Consider the following 17,020-nt stretch of genomic DNA (forward strand, 5'->3'; position numbering starts at 1 on the left):
AATACAGTCACATCTAGCTCCTTAAGTCCCTCTCTTTCCATCACCTCAAAAGGCTAGCGGTTTGTCTCTTCATCAGTCCTCAGCTGTCCCCCAGTCTTTGCTCCTGCTGTAGGCTTCCTGCAAGCCAGTCTTGTCTCCTTTTCTACCTGACCACCCATGTGCTCTAGAGGCTTTCTCCACTCGAGGCAGTTTAATTTAGTCCACAGGAAGCAGTCAGCACAACAAAAACAATGTCTTCTGCTCTGCTGCTTCAGATTTAAACATACAGCAAACAGCCAGTCAGGAAGACAAGTGAGAAGACCCAACCATTAGTGCTCAGAAGCATCTCCACTTAGGCATTGTCTTTAGTAAACGTCAAGGTACATTTACTCACGTCCATAATATTTAATACTTCTGATAATAAAGTTTTGTCCTGTGAGTCCAGGGCGTGCAAGCTAGTACTGGACTTTTATATACTAACATCTGAACACGGAGTTACATGCATAGCAATAGAATTACACACAGGCGACTAGATGAGTATCAGTTAGTGGAGAACTGTAAAGTTCTATTGCAAGGATCAGAGGATCAACAGTATCTCTAAGGCCCAATGCACAACAGTAAGAGGTTGGAAAGCATTGCACAAGATTCAGCAGCATGCCTCAAGTCCCTCGCACTGCCCTAGTGATACAAAGGAAGAACAAATACGACATAAATCACCTATTAAGTTGTCTAAACAGCTGTCCTCAGTCACCAGCGAATTTCACCCCATGTGCATGAAACAGGCATGAGGGCATTGAGGCGACGCACACAGGCCATTACCATAGCTTTTAACAAAGTGCTATATTATCTCTCCTCAGAACAAATCAATTCCACAGCCCAGGGGTCAGGCAGAGCCAGGAGCCTGTCACATGCTGATTCAGCGCAGCGTTAGCGTTACTGCACTGGCTAAGAGAGCCCCGCTGAATGCTCGAAGCCAGAAGAACAAACTCGCACCACCCCGTCTGTCTGCAAGGGCTACAAGTCCTTCCACTCGCTCTCCAGAACCAGGCGTACTGCTGCCCATACTGGCCTACGGCATCACATTTGATCATATTTGTTCATTACTATCAGATTTCTTCCCCCTAAAGATACACACATGTAGAATGTGTGTTAGACTATATGGAGTCCTGTTCAGGGCTTGCCACCTTGTGGTTCCTTTTCCTGATAGAAAACATGACAAATCTAGACATGAGACTTACTTAAAAGCTCTTCCAGAGCAAACAGAAATAATGAGTTACCCAAAGAAAATAAGATACCCAGGGACAGTGATTGCAATTAAGTGGCATTTCTAACTCAGTTCCACAAAGACTTAAAATCTTCAGACAGCTCCTTACGCTTTCCAGGACTGTCCTGCACATTTTATTTGTACTGTTTTCACAAAACAAAAGGAAAGAGACCCGGTGAGCATGGAAGAGGATGACCACTTATGAAAGTCCAGCCATGAACATAGACCCATCAGTACCGCCTGAAAGCATGACACTGCTACCGCTGGGTTTCTTGCTTCTCATAGCCATACCCATTCCCAAACTCCAGGGACATGTCTGGCACAGGCTATGTCCTATATCACAACACTGGTGCCACCAGTGTTTCTGCCCCAGCGAGGCAGCTGAGAAAGGCAGAGTCACCCAGGAAGGGTGACCTAACTTGCAGCTTTAAAGGCTCAGTGGCTCCTTCATTCAGCTGGGCTTCAGAGCAGCTACTTCTCTGCAAGGAGACACCGAGACTCATTTGTCCTTGTGAACAGTGAGACATTCCCTCAGACTTCTAATTTAGTGCAAATTCACAGACAAGGAGGAGCAGCAATTCTGCATCACAAACCATCAAGAGTTTAGTTTAACTGTATGACAGGCATCAGATGAGTAAGTTCAGCTTCTGAGTGAAATTTTTTAAATGAAAATAAATTATCATGCCTTTTCATCTAGTAAGTCCAAAAATACTCAATTACTTTATTTATCTACCTGGAGTCTTTTCTGGTTCCATAACAACGTCCTTCCAGCAAGTATGCATTCATGAATAACCATATTTTTAAGTAGCTTTTCATTTTCTCCAGGGATTTAAAATTTATTATAAAACTTGCTGTTTTGTATTTTGAGGAATATTAAACTATGCTTAGATTCAAAAGCACCCTTAATTTATTTAGATGACCTTCTTGTGTTATCAATGTGAAAAAAAACCTCAGTAATCACAAAAAGCTCAAAGAAATACGCATTTTGAAAGTGTTTTTAGTTTTAGGGTAGAAACTGTGTCTCGTGGTAGCCTCTTGTCTACAAAGGAGTGCTTGTCAGGAGCTATCAGTGTATTTCCATCTCAAGAGGACCAGTCCAACACTTGAAACCTGAAACGCGGGCTGTGATACAATGGTCACCGAATCAATTCATGTTCCCTATGACAGAAATAGCAAACAGGCAGTGATGCTGAACTGATGCCTGCCTGCCATATCTGTCAGTGAACGCTGTATGTTTGCACAGGTTTATTTGTTTTCCAAGGGCTAGCAATGAGCAGGAGGATCAGGATCAGTCTTATAATAAAATACCCTTATGGATTTCTTTCAGCCACCCTCAAGGTATATCAGTTTTTAGACTCATAACCTTGACAACATCCTTTTGGAGATTGATATGCCACTCTTGACTTGTCTGCTCATACATAGCTACTGCCGCACAAATGGATGTGGCACTGCGGGCGCTTCACAGGTGCGTGTACTCGGGTAAGGCACACGTCACACCAGTATCAGGGTCCCCAGCGAAATGAAAAAGAAAAAGCAGAGTTCCCGTTTCTTTTCAGAAGAAGGGATAAATGGAATATAAGTATATGCAGTGCTGGGAACTACGCAGAACTCATAATCCTGTGTGCAGCAAAATAGTGATCTTTGTATTTTGTTTTAAACACTGTGAGTGTTTATCTATTTTACCTCTTGGACTTTCTGTCCAGACTGATGAAGCTTTAACAATCAGCCAAGATAAAGGGGGCAGACATGTCTTCAAAACAGTCTTCTCAAGAGAAAGAAGCATGGACTTGGCACCCACACACCTGACGCTGAAAAAACGTAATCTGAAATCCCAGTTTGTAATCCTGCTGGTTGCTCAACTGGACCTCACAGCCTGGTTCCCTGTGCCCTGCCTCAGCCTCTGTTTTTCTTGCTCCTGACGTGGGATTTCTCATCTGTGCTTTATCCCTGAAATAAGCACAACACGCCTAGAGATGGCCTGTCGGAGTCAGCTGTTTATATCCCTGCTGAAGTCTGTCTGCAGAGCAGAATGCTCATTAAACAATTTTTCACACATTGATGATCTTTCCTTCTTGTTCTTTTTCTTTTCTTTTACAATAGCCTTCAGAAAAAGAGACGGGTTTGAGAGTGGGTGAAACTGATACATAACATGCCTAAGTCAATAGGATAGTAAAGATTTTTTAAAATGTAGATTATTGATCTTTGAAATTGTAAGGGCTCCTTCAAAGTCATTAGGGTTTGTCCTGTCAATATGTTAGTAAGGACTTCTATAAATTAAGATTAATGATACTAGGGATAATTATCACTGAAGAAACTCGCATATTTCTTAGTATTTGGAAACTCTGTGCAAAGGTGAACAGTGTCAAGCTCTCCTTGAATGTACCGTAGCTCCATTTCTGCTACTAGACTAGGAGGAAGATTTTCTTTGACGCAATGGGACGTTAACTCCCAGTTCCTCTGGAAGTCTATGGTAGTTGAGCTTTGTAACTCTGATTTGTGCTTTTTAAAAGCACAAATATATACAGTGAGCGCAGCTGATTTGCAGGTCTACCCAATACACAAGCCAAAATCCTTCTGAATATTTTTTTCTTTCCAGAAGAATTCCAAAAGAACATGTACAATAGCTTCTTTTCCAAATTAAACACACAAGTCATGCTTCTTCTCATTGTTCCCCGCACGATTTCTTCATATATTTTGCTAAAGGCGTGAAAAGTTAAAACTTAAAGAAGAACCAAAGCTTTTTGTTAACTTCCAGGAATGTAAAGAAGTCCCTAAAGCTAATAACCTGATTTTGCAGCGTGGCTCATGTGCATATTTTTTTAATCTAAAGACATCAAATTCAATATTTCTCAAGTTATTTCTGCTCTAAGGCCGGGGCTCAAATGCCAAGTACTGTCCAGATAATTAATGGTATAGCTCTGCTGGGGCTTCCCTTGCATAAATATATCTAGAAAGCTAAAATTGGTGGGAGATCATTTGATTCTCAATTATGAAGCACTAATTCCCCAAATAGTCTTTAGGATTATAATTTGTTTCCATGAAATACTTGGTGACAGGTTTTACTCATCAGTTTTTCAAAAAAAGTAGCAAGCATGCTTTGGCAAAGTTTGAATTGGATTGAGGCGAGCACAGCCTGACCAGCCTTTGTGGATGGCATCAAAATGATTTGAAGATGCGCTTTTTTGATTTTTAAAGAAAGATAATCAAAGACAAAAGAATTCTGAATCCAGGCAAGGCTATCTTGGCTCTTTTTCAACAGACGCCTGAAATGGCAAGCCACAGCACAAATCCATATTCTGTTTCAGAGGGGAAACAAAGGTTGAGCAAAGGATGTCAGCACGGTTCCTGTCTGGCACGATGCCCATCTTTGGTGGCCTGCAGGACCACATCAGAATCTGTTTTGTCCGCAGCCAAATTGCAACTCACAAAAGACTTTGCAGAAAGTGCCTCTGCATGCTGAAGTCCTTAATCAGTGAGGAATCTTGAAGAAAGGTATCTTCACACAGCAGAAAAATATCTAGCAGCTGGATATATAAAATAACTGATCATAAAATCCCGTCATTAGAAGGAACATTATAAAATGTACACGAACATAGAGAGATGAACTGATTGGTCTTACTGGAATCCTATTTAACTCTCTAGCTGTCAGTAATTTTCATGTCCCACCTTTACTCAAGTTTTTAGAGTTTATCCTGATCTTGAATAAGTGGACAAACAGCCGACAGACACTCTATGAAGATGAGAAGTGGACTTCAAAGTATATTAAACTGCAGATTGCATTCAAGTTATATTAGCTTATAAGGAGACATTAGTATGTGAATCCAGACAGGTTTTTCCTTGCATTAGGGGTTTACTGAAACAAATAGACAAAGCAAAAAAATAAATAAATAAAAGGTGGGGGGGAGGTTTTTACAAGCTTCAATAAGCCATCACACCTTCTGCCTGTGTGTATAGATTTTAAGGGCTGGAATGACCAAGAAGAAACAAATCTCACATTGTCACAAGTTACTAGAGTTCCTGGTCCACTGTTAGGAATGAAGCATAGAAAAGCTATGCAACAGCCTTTTGCAACAGCCTAATGCAAAGCAATGGGCTTTTTCTGGTGACGCAACAATCACATTCAGCGCACAGTACCCACGAAGTTAGCCTTGACAGATAACCGCACACAGTAGCAGTATACACGTTACTAAAAATTGTTTCTTTCTAAGGTTATTTCCAGGAATTCATTTGTGGCACACATATGTGCTATCTGGTATATCTATTTTTATGAGACAAGAAGATTTCATTATTTGATTTTTTTACTTTATTGTCTTTTACCATGTTTTCAGCTGTGCCATCATTACAAAAGGATCAACAAGATATTAAAATTAGACAAGGCTGAAAATGGGCTGAAATACTTAAATTCTCAAGAAATTAGCAAAAGTCTACCCATTGAAAAGTCTCCTCCTTTGGTACTGATTAGTGGACCAATACCAGGAGACACAAATACGCACAAGGAAAAAAAGATTGCATAGACTGGACACTTCTGCATTTGTTGACAGAAGTCCAGACACCACAGTATAACAGAACGGAATTTCTTACCTTTATGGTGATTTGCCCCAGATGCTAATTTCCCCCACAGCGTTACAACAAATATTATTATTAGCAGTTTTCCTTTTGTTGCTTTCTGTAAGTATCTCTTATTCATCCTGGAAACAAAAACACACAAAAATAAGTATTTATCTTAAGACTTCTTGAAAAAAAAACATTTTTTGTCTTAATTTAAGAAGAATTCAGGAAGTTTTTATAAGTGGCTGGCCGACAACCCTTGATTCTTAAATTCTGCTTAGCTCTAAATGAGGTACGTCATATAGAGCATGCGTATAACCTCCCGCCCTGGTCCTCCAGCATTCCTCCACCCTGGTCAGTACTAAGAGAATTCAATGACTCCACTCATCAGGTTTCTCTTAAGGCAAAAACAGTGTTCATAACAGCAGCGGACTCCTAAGCTGACAAGAAGGAGGAAGCCATGCAGCTATGCTGCAGGTTTTGATGAACAGAGCAGTTCCACTGGGGTGTCTGGGCCCAGTCATGGTCAATGTGGTCCTCTCTGACCATGCAGTGGAGTTTTTAGCTTTTGGGATCACAAATCTTTTTTTGAATCTGCCCACAAGTCATAAGGAGGTAAGAGATGTGAATATACCTCCAGCACACATATGAACTATCCCACAGAGAAATCCTGTTAGGAAGACATGAGTGGTTTGGAAACATAGACTCAAGCCAGACAGATTCACTGTTCTCTCTCCTGTCTATCTTTGGGTAATGAAAAGATTTGATTTACTGCACCAAGGGAAATTGCACACAGCTACCCTCATCTTGCTCAGTGATGTTTTCACGGTGACAGCAAGCCACCGTGGTGGCTCAAGCACAAAGTAACACATGACCTATTTCTCAGTAACCTCCTCCAAAGACAAAATACCCCTCCACCTGCCAAAAAGACAAGTTCAGGAACGTAGGCTCTAGTGCTTAAGGATTACAGTTGTGCAGAGAATGGCAAGAGGTATAATAATGAAACCTTCTCTCACTTTTCATTCTCTGTAGAAGAGCCCTAGGGAGCTGGCTAAGAAACAGCTCTGCACAATGGTCGTGTTTCTGCTGATAGGACAATAGGATGATGATGCCTATTCCAAATCACTTATACTAGTAAAGCTGCAAATTTAATCACTTGAACAAAATTATTGCTATTTTGTAATGCCTGGAACTAGAGTGCCTTTCTGAGCAGAAAAAACTGCATTGCTTCAGTGTGGTTGCACATTTGTCTCCTACTCTGTTCATAAGAAGCCCAAAGGAATTTAAAAGCATCTCTTTTGCTCTGCTTGTGTACAACACTATCTTGGGCAACAACAACCCTGTGAAAGGCAGACTGCTCTAATACAGAATTAACAGGTAGCCTGTTCAAAGTCCCAAATCTCTTCCCATTCCTTCAAAGCAATTCTTTTCCTCTGAGCAAATTGCTTTCTAACAGAACACTACATGCTGATAAGGCAACCCCCCACACACACCCCACAACTCCACTCGTGATTTCCAGACTTGTAACCACACCACTTCCCGCAAAACTGCCACTCTTGCTCTCCAGGAGATTGATGCGACCTTGTTAAGCACTGGTAAGTTTCCACACCAGGCTGTAAGTAACAAAACACTATGACTCAAATTTAGAACCCACTGAGGAGTGTACCAAACCCTTTTAAACCTGAATCCAGTGCAAACAGAACTCAGCGTCCTTTGACAGAAATCACACATCTACAGCGTGTTTCCCAGAGGTTCAGATATCACATTTATCAGGGAAAAAGAGAGAGGAGTAAGCACGTGCTATATCTAGGATGGTGGATGTGCCCCTGAAAGCCTGACTGATTAATAACCACAGCGGAGGTCACGGTGTGCTGTGAACCACACCAAGCTCTGCTTTCTTGCACTGATTCCAGTGCCTTTGGAGTGTAAACTGCATATTCATCATCAGCTACAGGTTTATGAAGCACTCAAAGCTAAAGGGAAATACATTATTTGTCACTGTAAATAAAAACAAAAAAAATGAAACTGGAATGCACATTCAGCATATGCTCTTTCACAGCTATCTCTGTGAGCAGAATAGGAATTAACTCTTTCACTCCTGGATTCTGTTACAGCACCTGTTACGATGCTGGTGCCAAGTCATGTCTCATTAAAATCAAATCTTTCTTCCTCACCTACCCAACACTGCTCAAAACCCAGTGGGACTTGCACCATTAAGCAAAGTACAATCTAGTACAGTTGCCTCCTGTACTCTGCTGAGGCCAGGTTCCCTCGCTGCGCTGCGAGGCTGGCAGCAAATGCACAGCAGAAAATGCAAATACCTAAGGAAAAACAGTAGCAGCAGGGGGAAAGAGAGAAAACCAACCTATCTGCCTGTGAACAGCAGCCCCTCAGGGTAGGTGGCAGAGTGAAGATACAAACCTCTGCCCACAGCCCAGCAGACCAAAGAGGAATAAGCCAGCACTGAATAGAGAAGAGACTGTTCTGCAAAGTAAAGGAAGGGTTTCAGCTTAGACGCAGAAAATATGGGCTCCTTGCCATTGCCAGATTTTCCAATCATGAGAAAAACAACACACCTTCTCTGTACTGCAAGCCTGTTACACTCTCGTGCATTACTTATTTGTGGTATTCACCTTTGGAAGGACAAAAATCATAACTTTGTCTTTTAGCAGTCGCATAATAGGCACAATTCACAGGGAAGTCAGGGTAAGTATCAGTTCTAGTTTGGGACTAAGAGTTCAGAGGCCATCACCAAAGTACAGAAAAAAAATCTCAGCAATTAAAGCATTCACAACACACGGCAGCTCAAATAAAAAGTTGGAAGGTGATGTTAAGTTGCAAACTAATTATGCAGTATAACACTAGACCTGCAGTTGTGTGCGTTGGCCACTAACAACGGTCAGCCCAAGGACAGACGAGTGGCTGCATAAGCGCAAGCAAGGTAGGAAGCACTCTGCTGCCAGCGCTGCTGGTCCACACACAGAAGCCACCCTGGAACAACAGAGACCTGGAAATAAAAAAATGAAGCGTTTCTTGTCCAAGAAACTCGGGGGGCTGGGATGGATGCATCTCATCAGCAAAGCAGGCAAACAGCTAGATAACAAGGAAAGGCCATGAGATATGCTCAGTGTCTGAGTGCGTGTGTTATCACCTGGGCTCAGAACGTGTGATGCTGGGTATTTTTTGTGGATTTGCAAAGCAAATGACAGAGCACTGAGAAGACACTGGAACTAGACAGGATTTGACCTAAGCTCTGAAACATAACTATTAGCCTCCTGCAACCCCGACCCATGTCAAGTAAGTGCATCCAGGAAATAAAATTCCGTCCATTACTGTACTGTTATTACACTAACATAACAGGCTGTGTTAAATAGAACAAATGAGCTCTGAAATGAGGTCTGCTTTTCCTAGAGGTGACGCAGAGCTCCACAGACAAACTATAGCCATTAAACTGAATGGTTTTCTCTGCGAGACATTTTCCTCTTCTATTTACCTTTCTTTCTGCAGAACCTCTCCCTTGCTGTGATCCTTACAGCCTTCAGTAACGCCACGTAAACCAAACGTGATCAAAACTGAGAACAGCCATGCTATAGGAGATGTCTACATTTGAAAAACAATTTTACACAAAAATACAAACGGTATGTGTAACAAGAATTTCCCTCAGTTTCTAACCCAAACACATTGGAAATAAAACCAAAGAATTCTCAGAACTGTCACACAAAAGAGAAAATGAAAGGCTGCCATGTTTCAGTTCATTTTTCAATGTCTTAGAGGCAAGGAAAAAGAAAGATAGCTCCCTTTGTGGTTCCAGGGACACATTCAAAATAAAACAAAAGGATGTCACCCACATAATTCAAACAGGCAGTGGCTGAGTGTGAGATGACTCTGCCATGACGAGCTCTTTGCTAATCATAATACAATGAATAAATTCATAGGATTTGTTACTTTTGCTCCCTAAGATTCCTTTCCCCTAAAGCACGCTCCATGAGACCATCACCAGTCCGGTATCATGGACTCAAGGATAGACTGTTTTGGTGATTGATGACAAAAATAGCTTAAAAATTGCAGGATGTTTTCCCAGGGTGAAAAAACATCTGATGCTGCAGAGAAGCCTCACAGATTGCTGTGTCAGCAGAAATCCTTCTCCCCGGCCTCCGTGGCTCATCAGAAGCAAACTATGAATACACTAGTAGGATGCACAAGCTCTCCTCATCGGTGCTGCATCTCACTCTCAGCCCCCTCCCAACAGCAGATTGCCCAACTATTGCCCAACAGTGGCCCAACTATTCGGTTTTACTGAAACTGCCATGTGCAGATGCGTATTTTCAATTTCACTGCAGCAATGTGGCATCCTTAAGTTTTTGAGTTTCTACTTTCTTCCTTCTTTGCTTCTGGGCTTGAGATCAGCCACCTTTCCAACAGTTCAGAAATAGAGAAGAATCACATGGGAATTGCCTTACATTGTACGGCCAGTGCTAAATTGCCTTGCTTTCCTATTTTAAGTAAGTGAAGTGTAACCTCATGTAATCTTTATTGTTGAGGAGAAAAAAAAAAAGTAAGGAAATAATAGCTTTCATTCTTCCCTTAAGAGCTCATACACAAATAAAATTCTCATCTGTTTCCTAGGAGTGACAGCGTTTTTCTTTGTTGCTCCTTTTCTTTCTTTTCTTTACAAACATCAGCTTCTGTGAAACTGTTCAAAATTCATTCGTTCCTGCTTTACATATGTAGAAACTTTCAGTGTCAGTAAGATCCATTTGTCTTCTACAAAGACACACACCCTGTGAATGCAAGTGTTCATAAAGAGAAGAGAAAGCCTATTTCTCTACTCAGTCCTGATGAAATGTTTAAGAGACAAAAACCTGATAGAAAATTATTCACACATTCTCTTCGTTTTCTTTTTACGACGAATATTTTATTTGCTACTTCAGAGAAACCCTAAATGAGTAGTAGAAATCACTTCTGACCCCAAGTCTCTTGTACAGAAATAATGCAGCCATTTAAATTATGTTCCATACTTTCTTGAATCTTACATTATTTATTAGTTGTGTTAGCTTCTACATCCCACGCAATGCAGGTATTTGCAGTTTTATTTAGCCTTTCCTGTGTAAGCTAATGCAGATTTAAAAATGCCCCTCTGGTGGATAAGGTCACTTTGCAAAAGTAACACCGATGTGACCCCTGTGCGTTTGCATATATATAAATTCCCTCTATGACATTCCTGTCATGTTTGCTCAGTGAACAAGCAATTTGCCTCTCTCATTACTGCAGGTACAAGGTAGCTTGTGAAAATCAATCTTCTTTCTGCTTCATACATCACAGCCTGTAACAGACACAAAGTGCATTCTGATTCTGGAGTGAAGCTGGGGGAGAAACACAGACCTGTTCCCGTAAGTGACTTTCTTTGATCTAGGTGGGCAAGGAAAGAAAGAGAGCAGGCATTTAGCCTCGCAAAGCATGCAGGGCTTACGTAGGAGTCACAGGGGAAACCTCCATATGTCAAGCAAAAGGGGTGGGGTTTGTTGGTTTTTTTTTCAAAAAGTAGTCATTTACCGGTGTGGATCTTTTAATAGTAGCCCTAGAGAGCTTAGCGCCGCTATTGAGAAATATTCGGAAATAGTTAAAGCACTGTCGGCAGAGCAATACCGCAAGGTTGTCGCTGTCACTCAGCTGAAGTGTACCAGTGGAAGCAGACGGAACAATTTTAGGCTTAATGCCGTAAGGAGGGCTTCTGAAAGGCTACTGTGCAAAGACTTAAGACACTGAGGCAAATGAATTCTTCTTCCCAAAAGTACTTATGCATATGATTGATGTGCATGCCCATACTTGTCTTTTATTTAAACCATTGTGACTTAAGCACATACTTAAACTGGAGCACTTACTTTCCCCAACAGAAATGTATGTATACAACACGAGTTCTTGAAACACAAATAATACGTGAGCTTTTATAAGAAGAGACAGTTTCAAGAAAAAAAATATCTCAAGTATCTGAAAAATAAAAAGTTATGGAAGATACAAAAATATGCAAGAAACCAAAAAACATTTTTCTTTACATACTGCAATTAGTTTCCCAGTAGTGGGAAGCTGGAGACAGTGGCAAATACAGGTAATTACATTTGCCTGCTGTATCTCATAGCACTTGGATGTGAAATTTACATATATATTATTGTTTCCAAAATCTGATAAGCAGAGATGCTTGAATTACCAGCGGTATAAAATGCTTTAGCCACCTAGCTGCATGCCACCTCACAGCTAGAAACCCTGAGAGATTATGGGGAAAACTTTTTTCTTCCAAAAGGGTATGTATGGTTGCGATGATAACGACTTGAAAACTCAGATGATACTGATGAATGGCCTTCCTTCTAAACTGCCATCAATGTTAATCTCCCCTGCTTCCAGATTAGCACTAGTTCTTTGCAGACACAATTGATTGTAATTTTCACCTTCATTAATTTTCAGATGCCACACCTAACTGAAAGCAATAAAGAAAGCAAAGAAAGAGTAAACAAGATACGCAGTGTTCTCCGAGCCAGCCTCAACTCAAACAATACAAAGATGTATTTAACTGTGTATATATTAAATTTCTTTCTTGGTCATTTCATCAGAAACAGCAAAAGAGTGTTCACCTGATGAACATTGATGCTACACAGAAAGAAAATGTCATGAATTTTTGTGGGATTAGATTCTGTACCTCTATATATTAATGTACCTATATATATATAAATATATATATATTAAAAAATATATATATTTATATATATAAAAAACTGATAGTAATAATCTAGCATTAGACCTGCATATCCCATTCATTGTGGTTTTAAGTGCTAACATAAAACATTACAGAATATTTAAACATCCGAGATATTCTAATATCTTTAATCTGCCCAATGATGTCCTATACCCTTGTGAAATAAGCTCTCACAGTTAAGTGTTCAGTATTAGAAGGTACTTAGGCTCCAATTCACATAATTTTCTCAGATATTATTATACCACTTTAAACGCTTTCCCAGTTTCAGTGCTTAAGGGAGCTTTAAGTTGTAGGGGGGAACTATCTATTCACTTAATCATCACGGCAGTAGTATTTGCTTATATCTTACATGTGATCCTCTTGCAGATGGTTATTTAAATTTTCTGTATTCACATCTCACTAACCAATCAAAACTTTAACTGGAAAAAAAAGGATAACGGTTCAGTGGGCTTTGAACAAAATGTCTCACTGAGACCTGAATCACTAGGTATACTGTGATTTCATAAAGGCCACTGCAGTGGCAGAGATAAGCCTCCAAATCTATCAAGGCAGAGGAAGCATCAAATATCAGTGGAGAATGGCAACTGAAGTGCTCATATTTAAAAGCAAGGACGAAAATGATCTGGGCAAGCATAAGCCTATTAGTCTGACCTCTTGAGTTTGCAAGAGCTTAGAATAGGCTTTGAAGAAAAAGATAAATTAAAGACAGAGAAGTAAATAGAACATAGGATAAAATGTAGCAGTGTTACCAAGGGTAGATTGTGCCAGACTAACTTGACAGCTTTTTTGATAAGATAACTGATTTTCCAGACAAAGAAATGAAGTAGATATAATTTGTCTGGATTTAGATAAAGCATTTACTGCAGTGTCACTCCGGAACTTACACATTAAGCCAGAGAATCTGTGGATTACCACAAGAATTGAAAGGTGGATCCAGGTGCGATAACAGCGAGTAGTACTGAAAGGGAGTACCAGGGATTAATAGCAGTTCTGCTGCAAGTTGGGAATTCATCATTTGAAACAACACATGTAAAAAACAACTACTGTATTTCAGTTGATCACTCAGAGTACACCAGTATCAATATGACATGAGATGGCTGTGAAAAAGGCAAATCCTATAAATTACTAAATGATACATTTCTAATAAAGACACAGAAGGATGAGTATGCATTTTCTTAAAGTATCACTCAGAATAATCCACACAATTCTGGCCAAACATCTTCACGAAAGAAAAACTGAACTCACTAAACATATGGGGACAGTCTTCCTTGATGGTTATAGGAATGAAGACCCTACCACAGCAGGTGCTTGAAAGAGCTTGGCTTGTGGAGCAAAGCAAAGGAGCAAAGCGAAGGATAAAGGGAAACAGAGACTGAGGAAAGGAAATAAACACAGGGAGGGCAAGAAACATACCCATAAAAAATGGATTAGATGGTATCTTGCCAGCACACAGGATCAAGACGCTCAGCTTCGTGATTCAGGAAGTCTCTTCCAGCCTTCTCTCTACATCAATATCATGATCCCTTTTTGTACATTAGTACAGGAAGTCAGGTGCTATTTTTTTCACAAAGAAAACAATAAGCAAGTTTGTTCCAAGTGCGTTAGTGTAGTGGTTTTTTTCTGAGTGATTTCACTCTCCTCAAAAAGACAAAAGTCACAGCATCTCTCTGTGATATCCTACGTGAAAAAAACTGACGGTCCTCACTAATGACCTGAACCCACGTTGGGTTCCATACAAAAATTGGCCATGCTGATGAACATCTGATTAAGATTAATATTCCTCCTTATTTTTCAACATCTTCAAGGCATAACTGCCATCTCTGTCTCATATATTCGATGATTCTATAATATTTAAGATGACCCAAACAGTCACAGTACTGTATTGGTGGACCATTCAGTATTAAAATTGCTTTTTGAGTAACTTAATTGACTCAAAGTCATACTATTGAACATGGCTAACCGTTCCATGATTGACAGTCCCTCACTTTCTTTAGAACTCACTCTCTTTTCTATCACTCTTGCTTTAAATTGAAAACCTTCCTATTGCTTTTTACCTATTCCTATTGTTTTTAACATTGCCATCATGGAAACATACAACTGGCAAGCATCACAACTGTCAAGGTAAGAAGGAGTTTTGTTTTCCTCAAGAGTCTAAATGTAAAGAACAAAAACTATGTACTTTCAAAAATTAATTAAGCATTTTAAAATAAAACCAGACTAAACAATACCATTAGAAGTAGTCTAAGAGTGTGAATACATGCATTTAAAAAATTCTGTTATTGTTAAATCCTTTCAAAGTGACTACCATCTTAAACATAATGTCTTTCAAGCAATACTGGAGGACTACTACTGGGCTTCTTAGCTGTATGTAAGAATATGGTTGTATTACGCGACCTTGACAGACCTGAAATTTAGTATGTTCACAGGAACCATTCAGATTCTACTGCATGACTTCCCTACTGAAGGATAAATTTTGTTTTTCCAAAGAATTCTTCTGGAAAAAAACACTGTGACAGACCTCCGCAGATGAACAGGGAAGTAAGACTCAGACTAAGTCCCCCCCTGCTATTTTTATGACAATTGTATCTGTCAATAGGCAAAGTAGCGCTTCTGACAAATAATAGGTAGGTCTGAGCCCAATCTATGTTTTATTGTCTGACTCCTACACATTTTAGGCCACACTTGAAAGCAAGGGTTCAAGCGTAAATAAAAAATGACAAGTTGCTCAAATCACAGAAAAATATAAAGCTTGCTTGTGCAATGACCAAAATAGCTCTAAGAGCTGACATAACACACTAGGAAGATAGGAAAGTTGTCAACTGGGAGTAAACCTAGTTGAAACCTAGTAATGAAACACATTCCTCCACTCTTTTAGTGTTAAGTCCTAACACATGCTCATTCATCTCAGCCCCCACAGGCATCACTCCCAACGTTAGACCAGGCTCTTCCAAATATGAATCTGGTATATAATCCGAATCTCTATCCCTGAGCTAATGCATAGGAAAGGACTTCTTTCACTCTGAGCGATGCTAAGGAAAGGAAGCCAGGCCGCACAACCAACCTTCCGCTACCAGCTGGGAAGTAGAACACAAAATCCAGCAGCTAATCCAGAGCCTTGTACTCAGCAGAGCTATGCCCACATAGGCACACAGGGAAAATCTGAATTTTCAGCTTACTCGTTAACAGCGGTTTTTCTGCCTATGCGCAGGGTTTTATCAAATATACGTGGCTTTTAGGCCCTGGCATGCGATCTAATCTGTCACATATACTATAATAACTAATGCTGTCTTGAGAAACATGCTATATGCCACACAATTTTGAAGTCTCCTCTCAGTCTCTATTTCCTCATCAGTGTTCTGAAACAGTAAGAAATCATTAATAACCACGTCATACTGGAAAAACAATCAAGAGTATTCCTGTGATGGCTTGCTAGGAATGGATTCAAGTCAGGTCAGGATTTGCTTGATGACAGCTGAAATATCTAAATGACATCCAGTCTTCCTTGAAAAGCTAAATCAATTTCCCATCCCCTTTCCAAACACCCTCTTTTGAAGTGTAAGAGCAGCTATATAAGAGCCATATTGACCATACAATCCTGAGTTTCATCCAAGTGAATGTACCTCCAGAAACAAAGCACTTACTTTGGCATGTACCGTGCCAGCCTTACAATGGCATTTTAAGATGGCCAGGAGCTCATTAAATAGCCAGTCATAACCTGCAGTTCCTACAAGTTTATACCCAGCTTCCTGCTGCATGATATGGAGCTTGGCATTTACAGGTAGAGCACAACAGGAGGGTAAATGACATAACAAACGAATAAATAGTGTTCTGCTCATCTAGCACCCGGGATCAGAGACTCTTATGAGGTGCAGTTTTGTTAGCATTTCAGTTTGGAGCTGCACTTCACTTTACAAACAAATTTTCAAGTTGTCTCCATTTACTATGATTTGGATCACATCAGGGACTGATTCTGGAGGACATGAAATTAATCCCTTTTAGCTGAAAACATAGCAGAAGATGAGCCTGAGGGTGGATCTAATGTACTCCAACAGTTTAAGGGTGTTCAGTTCAGGGGACAAGAGACAGTCAAAACCAATCTCCTTCTCCATTAAATGAACATAATGTGGACATTGTGCCCTCAGCAACAACAGTTTGGGTCTACAAAATCACTTCTGTAGGGATAAACTATTTGCTAATATAGATGCAGCCCTATAATCTTGTGAGGAAGGAGGTAATTATCATCATTATTTTAAACTTAGGTAAGATGCCCTTTTGGTTGTCATTAATCTGAAAAGCATTTTCAGACCCTCAGCAAACCTCAACAGCATGTTGAAAGGGACCTGTCACTCAGGAGGCCCTCAAACAAGTTCTGATCTGCATTTTAGGGCCATTATTCCTACCGTGACACCACAGCAAAGGGAAGGACAGCTTGTGTGCCAAAATCAGGGAACAGCTACCTGCAGTACATCCCCCTAATTTAG

The 17,020-nt window shown here is 40.2% G+C and overlaps 1 protein-coding gene across 4 annotated transcripts in view; it reads right to left on the reverse strand.

Annotated features, from left to right (window-relative positions):
* Positions 1-17,020, reverse strand: part of TAFA2 (TAFA chemokine like family member 2) — a 195,499-nt gene that overhangs the window by 48,556 nt on the left and 129,923 nt on the right. For all 4 annotated transcript variants that reach the window (XR_012585023.1, XR_012585012.1, XR_012585037.1 and 1 more), the window contains exon 2: positions 5,825-5,931. Coding sequence is in view for 1 of the 4 variants with exons in the window: in XM_074571193.1 (XP_074427294.1) it covers positions 5,825-5,930 (106 nt within the window). In the remaining 3 variants the exon portion in view is untranslated. The remainder of the gene's footprint in view (positions 1-5,824; positions 5,932-17,020) is intronic.

Source organism: Larus michahellis, chromosome 1, assembly GCF_964199755.1.
Source record: "Larus michahellis chromosome 1, bLarMic1.1, whole genome shotgun sequence".
Lineage (NCBI taxonomy): Eukaryota > Metazoa > Chordata > Aves > Charadriiformes > Laridae > Larus > Larus michahellis.